The sequence below is a fragment of the Physeter macrocephalus genome, chromosome 14, assembly GCF_002837175.3.
Source record: "Physeter macrocephalus isolate SW-GA chromosome 14, ASM283717v5, whole genome shotgun sequence".
NCBI lineage: Eukaryota > Metazoa > Chordata > Mammalia > Artiodactyla > Physeteridae > Physeter > Physeter macrocephalus.
In genome coordinates, this window is record NC_041227.1 from 114267346 (window position 1) to 114284894 (window position 17549).

At 42.0% G+C, this 17549-nt stretch overlaps 1 protein-coding gene across 1 annotated transcript in view; it reads left to right on the top strand.

Annotated features, from left to right (window-relative positions):
* Positions 1-17549, top strand: part of SKAP1 (src kinase associated phosphoprotein 1) — a 280928-nt gene that overhangs the window by 255758 nt on the left and 7621 nt on the right. Inside the window, exon 13 of the mRNA XM_024130167.2 lies at positions 2561-2661. Coding sequence (XP_023985935.1) covers positions 2561-2661 — 101 coding nt within the window. The remainder of the gene's footprint in view (positions 1-2560; positions 2662-17549) is intronic.

A 17549-nucleotide genomic window follows, 5' to 3' on the forward strand; every position in this document is an offset into this window, starting at 1 on the left:
ATACCTCTGTTTAGATAGCAAGTCCAACCTTTTCCCCATTTTTAGCCCTTCATTCTGCTTATTTTCCAAAGCAGCCTTGTTATGATTCTGACGATTCCAGTTCTTGGGCTAGGCTAAACTATCTCCTGGATTCCTGAGCTCTATCTTCTTTGGGCCTTTAGCGTATGAAAAATTGAAGGCATCTTCTATCTTTAGTTTTTCTTGGAAGGTTTTTGTTTTTCTGCTAGCTTCTTGCATTCCCTATGATCTGTTGTGCTTTTAGAATAGCTCTTTTTCCAGGTCTTCTCCCCAGGTGTCTTAGATACCCAATATCAAATCACTTTTTACATATATACCCAAAAGGTACTCATAATCTCAGGAGCTGTCCCACACCCAGGCACGTGGGGAGCAGTACACCACAGTGACCATCTGCTAGGCCAGAAAAAGCCAAGAGGACTTTGTCAGTCTTACAATTTGGAAACATCAAGTTATGTTTTTAAAAAATCTATTTTTATAAAATTATTTTCTTTATCACATATAAATCCATGAAGAATATTGATGTCAATATACTTTTCATTCCTAAACTTAGGCAAAATCTTGGGGTGAATAATCAACTCCATTACAACTGAAAAAGCATTATATCCTCTGGGAAAACTACTTTCATTTTTCAGGAACTGATATTTGTCTATTATTTCATGTACTGCTATCCCCCCAAAAAAAAACATGCCTTGTCTTTTCAATAGTTAGCATTTTTTCCTAATGAATGTTTTTTTCCAAACATATTCTTAACTCTGTGCCAGAATGTTTCCAGTGTAGTTGTCTTGTTTGCTACCCTCTGTTGTCTACTGCATATACAAACATTTTCTGTGTAAAGAAAACGTGCCTGAGTTTCTATATGGTTAACATTTTTAGTTTTGTTTGCAATATCTGAATCTTAAGTAAACAGCTCTGTCCCCCTCTGTTTTTGTGCACTTTAAGATTCCTACTAAAGTTCTTTTCCAGAGACATATAGGGATTTTGTTCCTCTGTGCCTTTATTCTTTGAATTGCTCATAAGTTAGGAACAAGGAGAAGAAAACCAAATATAGCCAGGGCCTCTGTCCCCCCACTGCCCACTTGCCCTGTATCTATTCCCATCCTCAGCAACTAGCACCATCACTCCTCATGGGAGGGTCAAGACAAATGAAGGGAAAGGTGGAAACTGTAGAATAAGGTCCCCCCAGATCATTTGAATTTTAATTAGAACCCAGGACTCCTAACTCCCATCAATAGGAATGTCATCTTTTGTAGGTGCTTTGTTTTGTTTTGTTTTTTGTTTGTTTGTTTGTTTGTTTTGGTACACGGGCCTCTCACTGCTGTGGCCTCTCCTGTTGCGGAGCACAGGCTCCGGACACGCAGGCTCAGCGGCCATGGCTCACGGGCCCAGCCGCTCCGCGGCATGTGGGATCTTCCCAGACTGGGGCACGAACCCATGTCCCCTGCATCGGCAGGCGGACTCTCAACCGCTGCGCCACCAGGGAAGCCCTTAAAGTTTTTTGTTGTTGTTGTTGTGGGTTTTTTTGGTGCTTTGCATATCACTCTCATACATAGTGTCCTAAGGAACGGGGAACACTGCCACATTATCCCTGGTCCAGTGGGCATTAGCTCTCCTGCCATTCAAATCCCCAGATCCTCTCCCACTTTGTACTCTAGTGTTTAACCTTTCCGGGTAGAAGAAGATCAATACAAATTCTTCATTGTTAAGAATCGATGACTGTCCTGTGGCATCACTGCCATCTAGTCTTGCTGAGAAGCCCAGTAAATCTCTTCAGCTGCTTCTAAACCTTGGTTTGTCGTCTTTGGTTGCTTTCATTTTTAATGCAGATCACTTTGGTTTCTGTTCCCCTGGGGGCTTGCAGATAAATCTTGGCAGACATGTTCAGCATCTACAAATGAGATGCTGGAAAAGGGCCAGCCCACCCAGAATTTAGTTGTAATGGATGAGACACCCCCTTGGTTCCACTTAAAGACTGGGCTATTCGTTTCCACATTTATTGGTAATTACCTCATATAGTAAGTACCTGGGTGGGAAGTGCCCAGGATGAAGTTCCTGTGTAACAGAGGAGGCCAACCTGTGAGACTGCAATGCAGATCTGTGCTGGCTGACTCAGCCTCTCTCATAAACAAGCAGAAGTAGGAGACTTATCTCATTCCTTCAATGCATAATAAAAAGAAGCACTGGATAGTTTAGATGCCCTGGATGAGGAAAGTCTGGCAGAAAATCTCTTTGTGCTGCTTACTTATAAACCAAGTGAAAAATTACCTGCCTGATTTTCTTTTATTAATAAACGAATATATTTATCATATTACTGAACAGCATCTGACTAAGGGTGAACTGTAAAGATTTAATGTTAGTTAATGATCTCCTTCTCCCACAGTCCTTTGCTCATGCTGAGTGTCTGGCTGTATCTCATCCCAAACCCCTGAATCTTAGGTTTCCTAGGGGTAATATCAGAACCTTGGTTTCCATTTGCAGCAAAAATGTGGGCTCCATAGAAAAAGACAGGGTCCTTTTAACTTTGATTTCTCCTCTCTTTGATCAGTGGACTATGCCAATTATTATCAGGGCCTATGGGATTGCCATGGTGACCAGCCAGACGAACTGTCCTTCCAACGGGGTGACCTCATCCGCATTCTGAGCAAGGTAAGGATTAGAGAGTGGGGCTTGGATCAAAAGTCGATTTTCTCACTCTTGATGATGTAGTCACTGTAACCAGAATTATCCCATGTCATATTCTTCTCTTGTGTGTATTACGTGGCTCCCTCACACGTAAACTTCCATTGTTTTATAAGTGTCAGGGAAAATTTTAATTGAAAATTCAGATTTAGGAACCAATTTTCAAATTTAAAAATAAAATAAAGTAGACATAATACTAAAACTATGCCAATCAAAATTTGATCTTTTTAAAGGGTCTTGTGGTGCTTAAAATGTCATACCATGCACATAATTTATTACTGTAAAATACTCTTGAAAATATTCTAGCTGGGTCAGCCGCCTTCTTATTTCATCTATAGATAAACAACACTGTAACATAGTTATATATGGGGGGAGGAGTCAGAGCTAGTTAGCTCAGTTGGTTTGAGCAAGTGCTGACAAGGCCAAGATAGTGAATCCAACTCACAAGGGCCAGCTAACTTCATTCTCTTCCTCAGTCACAGAGGTAGCCCCTAGCCACAGCTAACCATCTCACAAATGGTATTTCTGGATACAAAAAAATGGGCGAAAATAAGGATATATTATTGCAGATCCATCACCAATGTGAAGAAGCTTCAAAACTCATGGGCTACTGTTTGAGGGATCAGTAACACCACCCTTGTAAAGAAAGACTGCACATATTCTGTATAGGTGGGCTAAGGAAATCGATTCTGTCCCTAAAAAACTTGTTAAAAAGTTCTCCCTCTACGAGGCAATCAATATCAACAAACACATTTTTGAAAGAGGCACAATTTGCTCTTTAATTGATTAGTATGTGAACTCCATAAAGGAAAATTGAAAACCCATTGTGTTATTAACCCATCATTTGCAATTTATCTTTGTTCTGTAAATGTCATTACCTTGGCCAGGTGTTTGTCTCAGTTTGAAATATACCACAAGCTCCTTAAGAAACAGACCAGGGCTGAGGAAGGTACCTATCAGCGGTTCCAACGAGTCCCCTTTGAACTAGGGCCAAATACAGACCCAACCTTTTTCCAGAGAGCAGGAGGCCTGCAATCCCTGCTGGGTGAGATCACAATCTTCTAGTGATTTCTTCCAGACTCCTAATTCAGCACCACTCTAGTGCCATTCCAGTGCAGCTCCAATACACCAAGAATAAATTGGAAGCAAAGAAGGGAGTGGACATTGGCCTGATTGGTATTTCAAATGCCCGAAAGCAAGGTTTGCCGAGTAATAGAATTTGTGTACCTTACCACACTGGGGTAATCGAGTTATCCACTCAGGTGTGACCAGGCCTCTGTTTGCCCAGAGCCTGCAGGTGAACAAATTAACTGTTTACATTGTCTGAGGTGCCTGCAGCAGGAGGAGGGGAGAACAGAGTCAGACTGTCTGCTGGCCTTCTCTCTCGGTCATGATTATTTTGTTTGTTTTGTATGTCTTTTGCCTTTGTTAATGACTTCTCACTGGGGGTCCCTTTCCTCCATTTAGAAGGGGCTGTGCGGTGACTTGCCCTGCAGTATAGAGCTGTCTGCGGTTACCAGGGCTGTTGTAATTTTGAGATACCAAAGAACACGGGGACCTTCCCTAACCTGTTTTGGGTCTTTTTAACCAACCGCCCTTCCCCTCCTCCATTACTAAAAGCCAATATATCAGAGTTTAATTCACAGGGAACAGTTTGCTGCCTTGGTTCTATCGGGCATCTTTCTCCATCTCCTGGAAGGTCCTGAGTTCGTAGTCATCCCTTACCTTGGTAGTAGCACATTTCTTACCCCAAAAGCTACACCAGTTGCCACCCTTCTCCACATTGCTCACCTCTGCATGGCAAGGGAAGAAATGAGAAGCTAGAAGCTTAACTGAAGTTTCCCTCATAAAACTTCATTCCAGTTAACGTTGGCTTGGGGAGCATTTCAGATTGGATTTACCTTTATTATATTACTTAACTCAATAAGAGTCCTTGGACACGAAGGAACCTTAAAAGGCCACCCGATCCATTCCCTTGCCTCTAAAAAGCACAAATGAACCAATTCAGACAGATAGTAAAGGAGATTCCACTGCCATTATCAGCTGTATGTCTATTCAGATGTTCAGTAACTCCTAATCTCAGGAATTTTCTCTCATATGGATCCTAAATTTATTCCATATTTAGCCCCAGCTGGCTCCCTTTATTGGAGTCAGTTACACTCTGCAGCCTGCCTCTCACACCTGCAGGGACAGAACTGACCCAAGTTGAGGTTAGTCCAGAAAAATGGTATCTAGAAATCTCCATTTTACTTTTCTCTCTGGCCAGTAGAACTTTTGTCAGGCAAGAAAAGCCCACTTCTTAGGAACCTAGAGAAGTCTATTTCCCTGAGAAACACAAGACAAGATGCAACTGAGTGCAGCTCAGCTTACCTGGAGCAGTTTCCTTACCTGTAAAATGAGGGAGTTGTGTTAGATCTCTAAGGTTCCTTCCACCTCAGACATTCCCGGTCTAAATAAACATGGTGAGGCTGACTTTGCAAATCTGCTAAAGAAATTCCACACAAAAATGTGTCTTAGCTTTAATTATTTATTCAGATTAAACAAACAAAAAAATTCTAAGTTCTTTTGTTTTGGGTCCTCATAAATGCATTTGGCTTTTCGCTCTCTCTTTGTATGATAAGAGAAATATTCTGAGGGGCAGGGGTGGCAGGTAGAGAACAGAAGTGGCCCCTGGATGGGGAAGTGGGGTGGGAATTGGGGGGTAATAACTTTATTCTTGGGCTCCTGCTACTCCCTGCTGTTTCTTTCTCTCTTTTTTATTGCTATTTATTTGTGGGTTTTTGGGGTTTTTTTTTTTGCGGTACGTGGGCCTCTCACTGTTGTGGCCTCTCCCGTTGCGGAGCACAGGCTCCGGACGCGCAGGCTCAGCGGCCACGGCTCACGGGCCCAGCCGCTCCGCAGCATGTGGGATCTTCCCGGACCGAGGCACGAACCCGTGTCCCCTGCATCGGCAGGCAGACTCTCAACCAGTGCACCACCAGGGAAGCCCTATTTGTGTTTTTTTTTTTGTGTGTGTGGTATGCGGGCCTTCCTCTGCTGTGGCCTCTCCCCTTGCGGAGCACAGGCTCCGGACGCGCAGGCTCAGCGGCCATATTTGTGTTTTTTTTTAATTGAAGTATAGTTGATTTAAAAAGTTGTGTTAGTTTCTGGTGTATAGCAAAGTGATTCAGTTTTACATATATATGTATATGTATATATATATATATATATTCTTTTTCAGATTCTTTTCCATTATAGTTTATTACAAGGTATTGAATTTAGTTCCTTGCGCTATACAGTGGGACTTTGTTGTTTATCTATTTTATATAGAGTAGTATGTATCTGCTAATCCCAAACTCCTAATTTATCCTTCCCTCCCCCTTTCCCCTTTGGTAACCATAAGATTGTTTTCTGTGTCTATGAGTCTATTTCTATTTTATAAATAGTAAGTTCATTTGTATCATTTTTTTCAGATTCCACATATAAGTGATATCATATGATATTTGTCTTTCTCTGACTTACTACACTTAGTATGATAATCTCTAGGTCCATCCATGTTGCTGCAAATGGCATTATTTCATTCTTTTTTATAGATTAATAATATTCATTTTATATATATATATATACATATACATACATAAACACACACACCACACCTACTGTTTCTTAATAGTTGCCCAAGTATGACCCAACCCTGAATCCCAAAATCCTAGGGCCAAGAGAGTCTGTTAGGGTCTAGGGCCTTTGGACAGGAATGATCCCAGAAAGAGAGCTATTTACCCTTTTAAAAATTTTTTTCCAGAGAAGATGATTGGCTGGGTAAGAAAGCTGCACCCCCATAGATAACCAAATGCCCATCACCTGTCCAATTCTTAGGGAAGCAGATCATCAACAGGTGGGTTACTTATGTGACCCCGAACAAAGTCACTTAATCTTGCTAATCCTCAGTTTCCTCATCTGTAAAAATGGGATAATTTCTATTTATAGGGTGTTGTGATACTTTCATTAGAGAATTTGTGTAAAGAAGCACCTGGCATCTAGGATGATAATTATTATTATATTCCCCTCTTTTCCACTAACAATAGAGTAAACTTTGGGGGTCAATATTGGGTACACACTAGGAGTTCAATAAATTATTAGTGAATTGAGAGGAAAAAAAAAAAGGTAGCCTGTCCTGCCAAGAACTCTTCACAGAGATGTTCGAAAGCTCAAAAGGTCCTCTCTTGGAAATAGAAGGCCATCCAGTGAAGAGGCCTTACATGGAAATGCACTGTGCCTTTCCTGGTCTGAGAGAGTTTGTCACTGGCAAAATTGATCAATTGCTCAAACGTCTTTGACGAGAGGCCAGAGCCATGTATCACAGCTCTGAAACAGTAAGCAATGGCACAGTCTGCAGGACCCCGCCCACCTCCCCTAACACATCTATCCATTACTAAGCCCCATGAAGTTGCATGCCCACTTAATGCACTGAGTTCCAATTTGGGCCACAAATATATTAAAAGGAGATTTTAATAATGGAGCAGATCTGTGCATCCAGTGGACATTCCCGCGTTCCTTTTGGGCCCAGATATTTCTGAACAGCATTTTTGGTGCAGGGACCGAACTTCGCTTCCACCCGGCGCAGGGACGCAGCTCAGGCCACGGCGGGGTGTTTAACGCTCTTCAGTGGCTCCAGATTGTGGTGCTTGTGCAGGTCCCCTCATACGTAACCGATGGCTCCCGTAAATTACTTCCTACCATGCCTGAGACCACCGCAGAATTCAAGTCTGAATAGAGCAGGAAAAAGGTGTTTGAAAGGCCTGTTCACTCAGCTACATTTTAATTTCCTTTTCAATCTTGTCCCAATTAATTTCACAAAATTAATCTCACAGAAGCAAACTCGGCAGCACAGAGGCTGCGGTTTTAGTGTGGCGGTCGCTCTGCCTGAACATGAAATAGGAGCTAATATAAAAATCCATCTGCTGTGTTTGAAATACACACCGGCTGCTGCTCAGTCCTGTCTGACATTCCAAACATCAACAGCGGGGAAAAGTGATTTGGGGGTTAGTGGCCATCAGTACTTGGCAGGGGTTCAACAACAGGTGTACTCCAAAAATCCATTCAGCCTGGGCACCAGGCATGACAGGGTAGGTGCTGAATCACCCTCGGTGCAGTAACACTGCGCCCTGGCTTAGTTCCTTTTATCTGAGGATCGTAAGGCCCTTCTGTGCACCAGCACTGCTGTGAGCATTTATTGTAAGTAGGAGAAAGGGAGGTAAGAAGTCTCTATTTGGATAAGCCGAGCCACAGTTTCCATGTTTCAGGGAAGTGACTCTGTCTTACTGGCTTAAAGGCCTCTCACTAGGGAACCTTTTTCTAAATAATAAAGGTGCTTGTTCTACTCTTCGAGATAACCTAAATAAACGCCCATTTAAAAATTAGGCTCCTCTTCCAGAAGTAATTTATAGTGGTAACATGAGCTGTCCAGCAGATAAGGGCAAATTAAAGAGAGAGAGAAAGAAACTCTTTCTCAATTGTCTAGAAAGAAGCAGAGGTCCCTGAATGACCCTTAAATGGTCCCTGTTTACCATTTAAGGTAAACAGAGTTGATAGGCTACATCTCTTGAGCTTATGTTGTGTGACTCATGAGTTGGCCCTGGGCTCCTCCAAGGTTTTTCCAGCTACTTATTTCCATGGAAGGCAGCCTTGGAGCAACAAGCTGGGCACCACAGAAGGGTTATACTTACATGGTGGCTTAGCCAGGGTGGGGAGATATTCTCACCGCCCAAACACACCATGCTTCGGTTGTCTTCTCTGCTGGTACAGTTGGTATGGAAACAGGGAGCCTTAAAGGCAAGGTCAAGTTTAACATTGAACATATGATGCTGTCAGATGGCCATGGGTCTTATGTGGATGAGGATGGACCAATTTCATCATCCTGGATGACAGTTAGCTTCCGGCACTGGATTGGAGCTACTTAAATTCAGGCCGGGTCCTGGCTCCAAACCCAGCTCCTAGTTATCCAAATGCAGCAGGCCTGTCCCTGGCACACCTGGACTATGTTACCATAACACCATGTCTGTTATAATGGGATTTTTAAAGCCCAGTGTTCTTCACCTACTCCCTCAAAGGACTACTTAAAGAATGTAGACCTTTCCCCTCCCTTGACCCCAACCCCTCCAGAAGAGATTTGTATGTTGTAAAAATTATCTGAATGCAGCAGTACTTCCTCTTTTAAGTGTGCTTAGTTGAATGTGACAACACCTCATAAAAACAGATAAGTTAATTCCTTCAATTGCTTTAAATGAAGTTTTTTTTTTTTTTTTTTTTTTAAATTTCAGGGCTCTGAGGGAAAGGAGGTGTTTGGTGACATCTAGTGTCCATTTAGGACTTCCTCAGGCACCATGACCCTCCGCTTGGCTGACTGGGGGATGGGCAGGGTAACTTGGGAGGTAATTTGGGGGTAGGAAGTGGGGAGAATACAGGCCTGGGGCGCAGACTGCACAAACATAGTGATGAAACTGATCAATGCCTGCCAAAGAGCTATCATTCACCTCTGACCTAACCAAAGGGGACGGTGAGGGAGGGTACCATCAGAAAATATCTTTTCTTATTTATGATGATACGAAAAGAGAAGCAGAAGCTGTCCCCATAACCCCATTTCATGTTAACAAGCAGGTCAACACTGTGCTGTGATGAGGAAGATGATGATGATGATGGTGTTTTCTCTCATTAATAACCCCTATGGGAGGCTATAGAGTTAGGAGGATGGGAATGGGATTTGGGGTCAGCTGGAAGGCAACGGTCATACACCGGTCAAATTCAGTAGAGGCCATTCCTTTCCCCCAGACAGGAACCAATCATCTAGAACAAACCCTGGCAGCCTCATTCCTTCCAGGTAATTTTTATAAATGAGGAGGGACACCCATTCCAAGAGAGGACAAAAGGGAGAGGGTGTTTGTGAGTGTGCGTGTATGTGTGTGTGCTTCTGCGTGTATGTGTGTGTGCATATGCGTGCATATAAACCTGCAAACAAGAGACCCGGCTACATATCAACCTTATTCTCTAAACCCTGGCCATTTATTATAAAACCCTTTTTTTAAAAAAAAAAGAGTAAAATTGGCATTTTCCACTTTAATCTCCTCAGTCCTGAACTGTTGTCCTGGACAAGACCCTTCACTTTGTAGTAGTATGTACACACACACACACACACACACACACACACACACACACACACACCCTTTCAGTCAGGTGGAAAGTCCCAGATCAGATAATTTGCTGTGAGACCCAGACAGAAATGTTTACCTAGAACCATATAAGCCGTGGCAGGGTTAGGTTAATGCTCACAATCACCCAATGCTTTACAAACTCCAGTGTATAAAAATTCCAGCCATTTATTTTGCGGTGAATTTATAACAAATGCTGTGAAAGGCTTCGTCTTTTGACAGAGGTAATAATAAATTCACTGTTAAAGACCGTAGTTTAATTCCTTATACCTCCAATACTGCACAGAATAAACCATATTCATCACTGAGTAATTTTTTACCACATAAATCTTTAAAACTAACCAGTGAAGGCTGTTGAGACTGAAATATTGTAAATTTATTAGATATGCCCATGTAGTATTGGATTCAGAGGTTTCCATTCGAATATATTATGGGGAAAATTTGTGTCTTTAACTGTGACATTCCCTCCATTTCCCACTGCCAGTATTATAACAAGCAGCTCCTCCAGAGTCAACTGCACGTTTATTAGACAGAGATTTAGTAATAAACTCCTCACTAATCTGCCAAAGAGGCTGGATGACATTTCGGTGAGATGCTCTATTTAAAAGGGGTCACAAAAGCTTTGTTTCTGTGTAATTATTTTCTCAAAAGGAACTCAGCCTCCCCAAACCTCTGTCTGCTAGCGTTTCTTGGTAGTGTATGGCTCTAGCTCTCCAACCAAACTAGCAAAATACTGAAGCAAATTATAACCTCATTGCAGATATACAGAGCAGTAACTTGTGTGCTTATAGGATTAGTTACAGGGGGCTTGGGATAACTGGTTAGAACGCAGAAAAGCTGGAATTAGCAGACATTGCCAGACTTGTGGTATTTAAGACTAATAAAAAGATTATATTGATTCTCACACTAGAAATAATAGACAATGATTTCAGAAAACTTACTATTTAAAAACTTTCTTCTTGACATATGACTCATTCAAGATACAATTAAATCCTCAGATTTGAACAAAAATCCTTTTACTTTAACATGTAAATTTTGAGTGAAAGTCTGTGCCTGTAAGATGAGAGTATTCTTTCTCATAATTTGCTAGTGAAGTGACATTTAAACTGACCAATTGATTATATCAAATTGTAATACCCTCTCAAGTTTCATTAAGGAAATATTAATATTCCTAGAATGAAAAATATTTTTTCTTTTAGATTCAGAAAGTGCATCATCGTTTCAGCAAAGAGCTTTGGCGGTTTCCCTGTTCCCACTAATATTCTGTATTTGGCAAGAGTTCCAGATACTAAAAACTTCCAAGGAGGATTATGAACTTTAAGATTTTTTTAAAATAAAATAAAATAAAATGCGTTTCTAAATATTAAGCAAAGGAGAAAAATCTCCTGGCAGTGCAAGACTGCAGCCCATCAGAATAATTGTTAAAAGACAGAACTCAGCTAGAAAGATAAGCAAAATACCAGCAATTAATATTCAGCATTTCACATTATAGTCAAGAGGATGTGTTTTTCTTTGTGATGTGTCTCATAAGCTAAGAGTGTTGGGAGCCAGACTCTGAGCTCTGTCTTCTTTTTGTGCAGGAGGATTAAAGAGAAAAAGAACAGTGACAACAATCCTGCTCCATCTGTAAATGAACAAACATCTTGATTTTATAGCTATTTGCTTTGTAAAACTGAGGAATGAAACAAAAATTACTGGATGCCTAAGTAACACTTTAATTCCAAATTCATTTACGCTGTAGCTATGTAGTTGTCACAAACCATAATGCAGTATTTAATTGAAATAACAGAAGTGTATCTAGATATGTCCTGGGGTAGCTATCACCAGATTACAGTCTATGCTATCCGTATTTTATTTATGAAATGGCAGAGTCTAAGGTACAACTAGGCTGATACAAAAGCCTAAACATTTTAACCTGCATTTTTATAAAGGCTCTTTTTCTTTCCTGCTACGTCTTAAAATTTTTCCTCCTTCTATCTTTCAGGGGATTGTTTTGATGTCGATAAAGATCTCTCTAACTCTTGCTTTTCAACTATTGACCTCCTGTGTCTTCTGGCTGTGAAATCCCCCATCTGTTGTCATAGAAAGGCTTGTGAGATTTCACAGGAGCCACAGCAAGCAGGGGACATCTTAGCGGAACTTGGACGTGGAGGGTAGGAAAAAAGCAAACCGTTTTCAGGCTCAGTGTGCTTGTTGCCATACAATCTTCCTTGCACCTCTTTTTCAACCTATAAATACCCATTATAGTTTACACGCTTGCTTGCTCTACTTTGTGGATGTTCACATGCAGACATACTGCTCCTTTTCATAAACACATAGCATCTATCTTATACGCACCCACCATCTATCTCCTCGTTCACATTGGCTGTCCCATCAACCTCCTTGTCTGCAGAATTATGTTCAGCAAGGTCCCGATTTATAGGAAATAAATAATGAAAATGGAACAGACTGGGAAAGATAATCGAAACATTCAAATTGTTATTTTTCACTGTACTTTCTACAAACAGAGGATCTATAAACACCTAGCAAAGGTGTTTGTTGATTCCTAAAAAGGAATTAGTGCCTATTGGAACATTCTGACCCAGTGGGTCTCTACCTTGTATTTTTCCTGTTCTGTCTTACTTTTTGATGCCCCAAGATCTCACCTTTTTAAACGGCAAATGATGCTGTTATTATTTTCATTATTTCTGCTTCTTATTTATCCTATGTATAATGACAAGTTTTTGTCATCATTTATCCTCTGTAAGATAATCCTAAGAATTACAAAACAAAAACAGTAATTGCAACCACCTTTTTAAAGAAAATAGCCCTTGCAATTACTATATAAAGATATTTGATAATGGTAGCATCAGATCACAGTCCGATCCTACAGCAAGGGTCTTTTGGAGAAGGGTCTCTTACACACACTTGTAATTATTTTCGCCCCTTTCACAGGTCACATAGAAAGTTAATTTCAATAGCTGCTAATTTCCATCCAACAAGAGTGCGGTACTTTAAACCACCCAATATAATTGGATTCAAAACAAATTTAGGAAATCGAGTGTGTTAGAAAGCAAATAAATATATCCTTTTGGTAAGAAGGAGGGTGAAAGTAGTAAAAATGGCCTTTTTTCTCCCTTCTTTTCCCTTCACAACTTTGCTATTAAAGTTGCACCTACAGCTAGAAGTTTGTCCGTGAAAAATGGTCATTTTGTTTCTCTGCTCAAAGAATGTTATTAAAATGCTAATTTAAAAGAAAAAGGAGTTAAATATCTAGCGATGGTGCACTCTAATTGCAACCATAATGAGCTCTCTAAATGTGCGTGCCCCTGACACACACAGAGCATAAACAGCAGTAAACAGATCATTAGTACCCGCGTTCATTTATTCTGGCGACCTTACCATGACCCCACCGAGGGTAGGGTGAAAAGCAGGTGGATCTGGCTGTGACACCCCCTAGAGGGATCCAGGAAATGAAGCTATAAGCGGTTGTCATGGAAACGCCTATGTGTGCAGATGATGTAACACACCGACAGGCTGTAGGCTTCGCAACTGGGACGTTGCCTTTCCCTCGCCGGAACAATCTCACGGATTAAATTATTCATTTCTTTAATTCACATAGCAAAAGGAATCCTAATTTTCTTGGTGATGTGCAACTCTCTTCCATTTGTCTAAGGTCTGTCATCCCCTCTTTCTCTGAAACCTACCCCAGCTTCCTACATTCTAGCCCCAAATCACTGAATCTGACAAAATCAAGTGGAGGAAAGGCAGTGGAAATCTGATGCTCAACATCTGTACTTATAGAGAGAAAATATAAGATTTTAAGCTAAAAATTAATAATATAGACAGTGTTCCTTTCTGATGAGGGCATGGTGACCAGGGACTAAATGTATACCTGTCCTGAACAAGATGGCTTTGTTTGGAGGAGGGCAGGGTCAAAGTGATACCTGATGCAAAGAGTGTAGAGCAGACAGGCACCAGCCCCAAATGAACACATCACCGTAGCAAGGTGCAGGGATAAGAGAAAAACATAAGAGAAAAGGAGCATCTGCTCACCCTCTCCCATGTCCAATTGAGGGAATCGAGATTAATAAAAATAATTCTTTGGAGAATGATTCCACTCTATCCTACCCTGTTTTGCAACGAACAACCTCAATAACCTTACAGGAACAACAGAATAACTTTTCTTCTTTTTTTAAAGGAAGCAAAAAAGATGATCTCTGGAAATTATTTTAAAATAAAAAATATCCTGGCCTGTGCCTCCGCCCCACCCCACCCCCACTGCACTTTAGATGAACCTGTGATATTGTAGCAATGGCCCTTGAAGTGCAGTGGGGAGGTGATTTAGGAGAATATTAAAGGCAATGTGGAGATTCAAGGCGCCTCTCTCAGGGAGATCTGGAGAAATACGCAGCACAGATGGGCTGAGCAGATTAAACATTTCCGTCACATTGTTTCCAAATTGTGTTGTGGTGCCTGAGGCTGGTACTGCGGTCAGAGCAAAATAGAGTGGTGCAGAGCTGCGAGCTGCACAGTTTATGGAATACATATTAATATGCCAGTCTCACATGGTATCACAATTCTATCAGTTCCGAAATGGTGCTGTCTCTATTGTTCCTGAATTCTGTACTTGGCACCTTGCTTTCTCCTATCTGCAAAGTGTTTACCTTCCCTTTATCCTTCCTCTCATTTTTAGTCAAAGTTCAAGTTGTGTGTTTCTCATTTCTCTTTTCCATACAGCCCTGTTCCGCCTTCCCTCTTACCTTCACAGCTTATGATTTTTCTGTCATGCACACTCTGTATTTTGCCACACTTCCATCACCAACAATGTCCAGTTTGTGCGTGGGTCCTGCACCCCTCCCTAGCCTTGACTTGGTCATTATCCACTCACACCCAGTTCAGGACATCAGTTCAGACCTGAGGCTGGATAGTCCCTTGCACTCAGGGCTCTCAGACCCTCCATCTAGCTGACACATTCCTCTTCTCGGAACACTCAGCTCTTTGCCAGTGGTGAGCTTTGTGGGGTTGTTGCCATGTGCCCCCCACCCAGCTGCTGTCGCTGGCCACCAGCCTTTCCATGTCCCCTTTCTTAGACTCAAAGCCCCCCATCCCTGACCCCGGCTCCAGTCTCACCAATGTCCAGGTTAGCAGGTTCCCTGAAACGTGGCAATAAATAAAACTAGTTCAGTTGAGGCAAATTTAATGATACATTTTTATTATGATTTATAGACCAAAACTCTGAATAATGGAAAAAAGAGAAAATGATTGCCAAGAACTTAAAACACGGTGTGAAACAGCCTGGAGAGGGCGCCAAGCTACCCAAGGTTTCAGCCAAGCATTGGGCTCTGATCCTTTCACAGGTTCCAACAGAACTAATCTCCTGTCGACCCAACTGACCACTTGCTTTCTCCTTTGGTAAAATCTCTTCCTAAAACCATTTGTCCTGAAAAACGGGCACCTGTTTGTCTGTGGCGAACAATTGTTTTTCTCAGCAATTGGAAGGGTGCTGAGTTAGAGCCCTCAATTTATTTAATAACCTTTGATAGCCTCAGAAAGCATTAAATTTCCAAAGCTGGATTTCAGCAGAGAAATTAACTAATCTCCTGTCGACCCAACTGACCACTTGCTTTCTCCTTTGGTAAAATCTCTTCCTAAAACCATTTGTCCTGAAAAACGGGCACCTGTTTGTCGTCTGTGGCGAACAATTGTTTTTCTCAGCAATTGGAAGGGTGCTGAGTTAGAGCCCTCAATTTATTTAATAACCTTGGATAGCCTCAGAAAGCATTAAATTTCCAAAGCTGGATTTCAGCAGAGAAATGGTAGGCCAACCCAGAGTAAAAATATGATGTTTTTGGCTGAGCTTGGAATATTACAGTCTACTCTGCTTAGGAATTCAAATTTCCCATCTTTACTAATGATAATGTATGATGTACAAGCACTAATAAGAGAAATAAGCAATCATAAACCAATAATTCTGTGATTGATTGGCCTTTCCCATACATAGATGAAGCATTTATTGATCTTTCATGTTAGGGGCGACTGATTGTTCCCTTGAAGAGGTAGTCTCTTGTTTACAAGCACTGAAATAGTGAACTTTGAAGGTTAAAAGAATAAAAGTATGAGACATTTTCTGTGAATCTTGTTCCACAGAGGCTTATTGAAGCCCAGTTCAATGTGAAAAGAGAACATTTCCATTAGGAACATTCTCAGGGGAACCAGCAGTGTCATCAAGCAGCTTGCTCCAAAAGCCATCATGTGGATTTGAATGGAAGCTATAAGAAGACACCACAACTTTTAAGTCACAGTTAAAGAGATGGCCTTAGAAGGGATAAGCAAGCTTGGTCAGCCTTTGAAGAAGGAATAGACTTGGCAGCTGGAAGGCTGAAGCCTTGGAAACCCAGAATGGCAGGATTCTTGGTTTCCTTCCACTGTTTTTTAAAAGGGGGGGTAGGGGTGAGATGGCCACACTGGGCCAAAGAGCAGATACAGGCCATAAAGATCATTGTACTTTCCCCCTAAAGTGCTGGTTGGTCAACTGTAGAGGGTTCATAAACCCTTTGAGAATCTGATGAGAGGTCTGGGCCTCACCCCAGGGACAAAACACATGTACACATGCACACAAATTCTACACCAGTTTTAAGGAGTTCAAAGATCCCTTCACATGCATCCACAGAGAGGCCATGGGTCAGAGACTCCAGTTTAAGAATCTGTGCCCTAGAGGATGGTGATTTCCTTTTGTTGGAAAAGCCTAGGATTCACTGAGCCTAGAAATTGAATTCTCAGCCCAAGACTGGATGGTCATTCCAGGTCATGTCTGTGCTACTCCAGGGGAGCCATGGAAGAGCTTAAACAAATAGGAACCAGCAGGGAGGAGAGAAATTAATATGTAGCAATCATGGAGTAAGGGTATTTAATCTCTTTTAAGGCTTATGATAGGCGCCTGCTGGTTTTCCCCGATATCCCCTGACACCTACTGACAGGGTATTTGCAGCCACACAGAGACTCAGGGCCCTGTGACAGGAGGAGCACTGAGAAGGGCCATGATAGTCTTGAAGACATAAACAGCAATAGGAAACCACTGGAGGCAGAGTCAAGCTGTGCGGCGAGCCCGTGGTTGGTGGCCATACTGCTTTTTGATTATAGAATTTGCTGTTCTTTTTATGGCAGGTTTGGTAAGGGTTTTTCTTCCTTGTTGATGGAGATTAGCAGCACAGATCCTTTTATGGCAGTGTGCAAGCCCCCATAAACACTTTTGACTGTTGCTGATGGTGAGCGCTGTGCCTATTTCAGATTCCCTCAATACTCTGCTCATCCAGGCCAATAGCTTCTCCAACCAGATAACGGAGTCCAAATAGCCAACCTTCGTTTTTAAGACTCCTTCATCTGAGGGGTTCAAGGAGGTGGGGCAGGGTTGATGTTGAGGAAGACAGATGTTTGATCAAGCCTAGAAATATTTATGACGAGAACAAGCCACGCATTATACTTTTTTTTTTTTTTTTTTTTTTCGGTACGCGGGCCTCTCACTGCTGCGGCCCCTCCCGTCGCGGAGCACAGGCTCCGGACGCGCAGGCTCAGCGGCCATGGCTCACAGGCCCGGGTGCTCCGTGGCATGTGGGATCTTCCCGGACCGGGGCACGAACCCGTGTCCCCTGCGTCGGCAGGCGGACTCTCAACCACTGCACCACCAGGGAA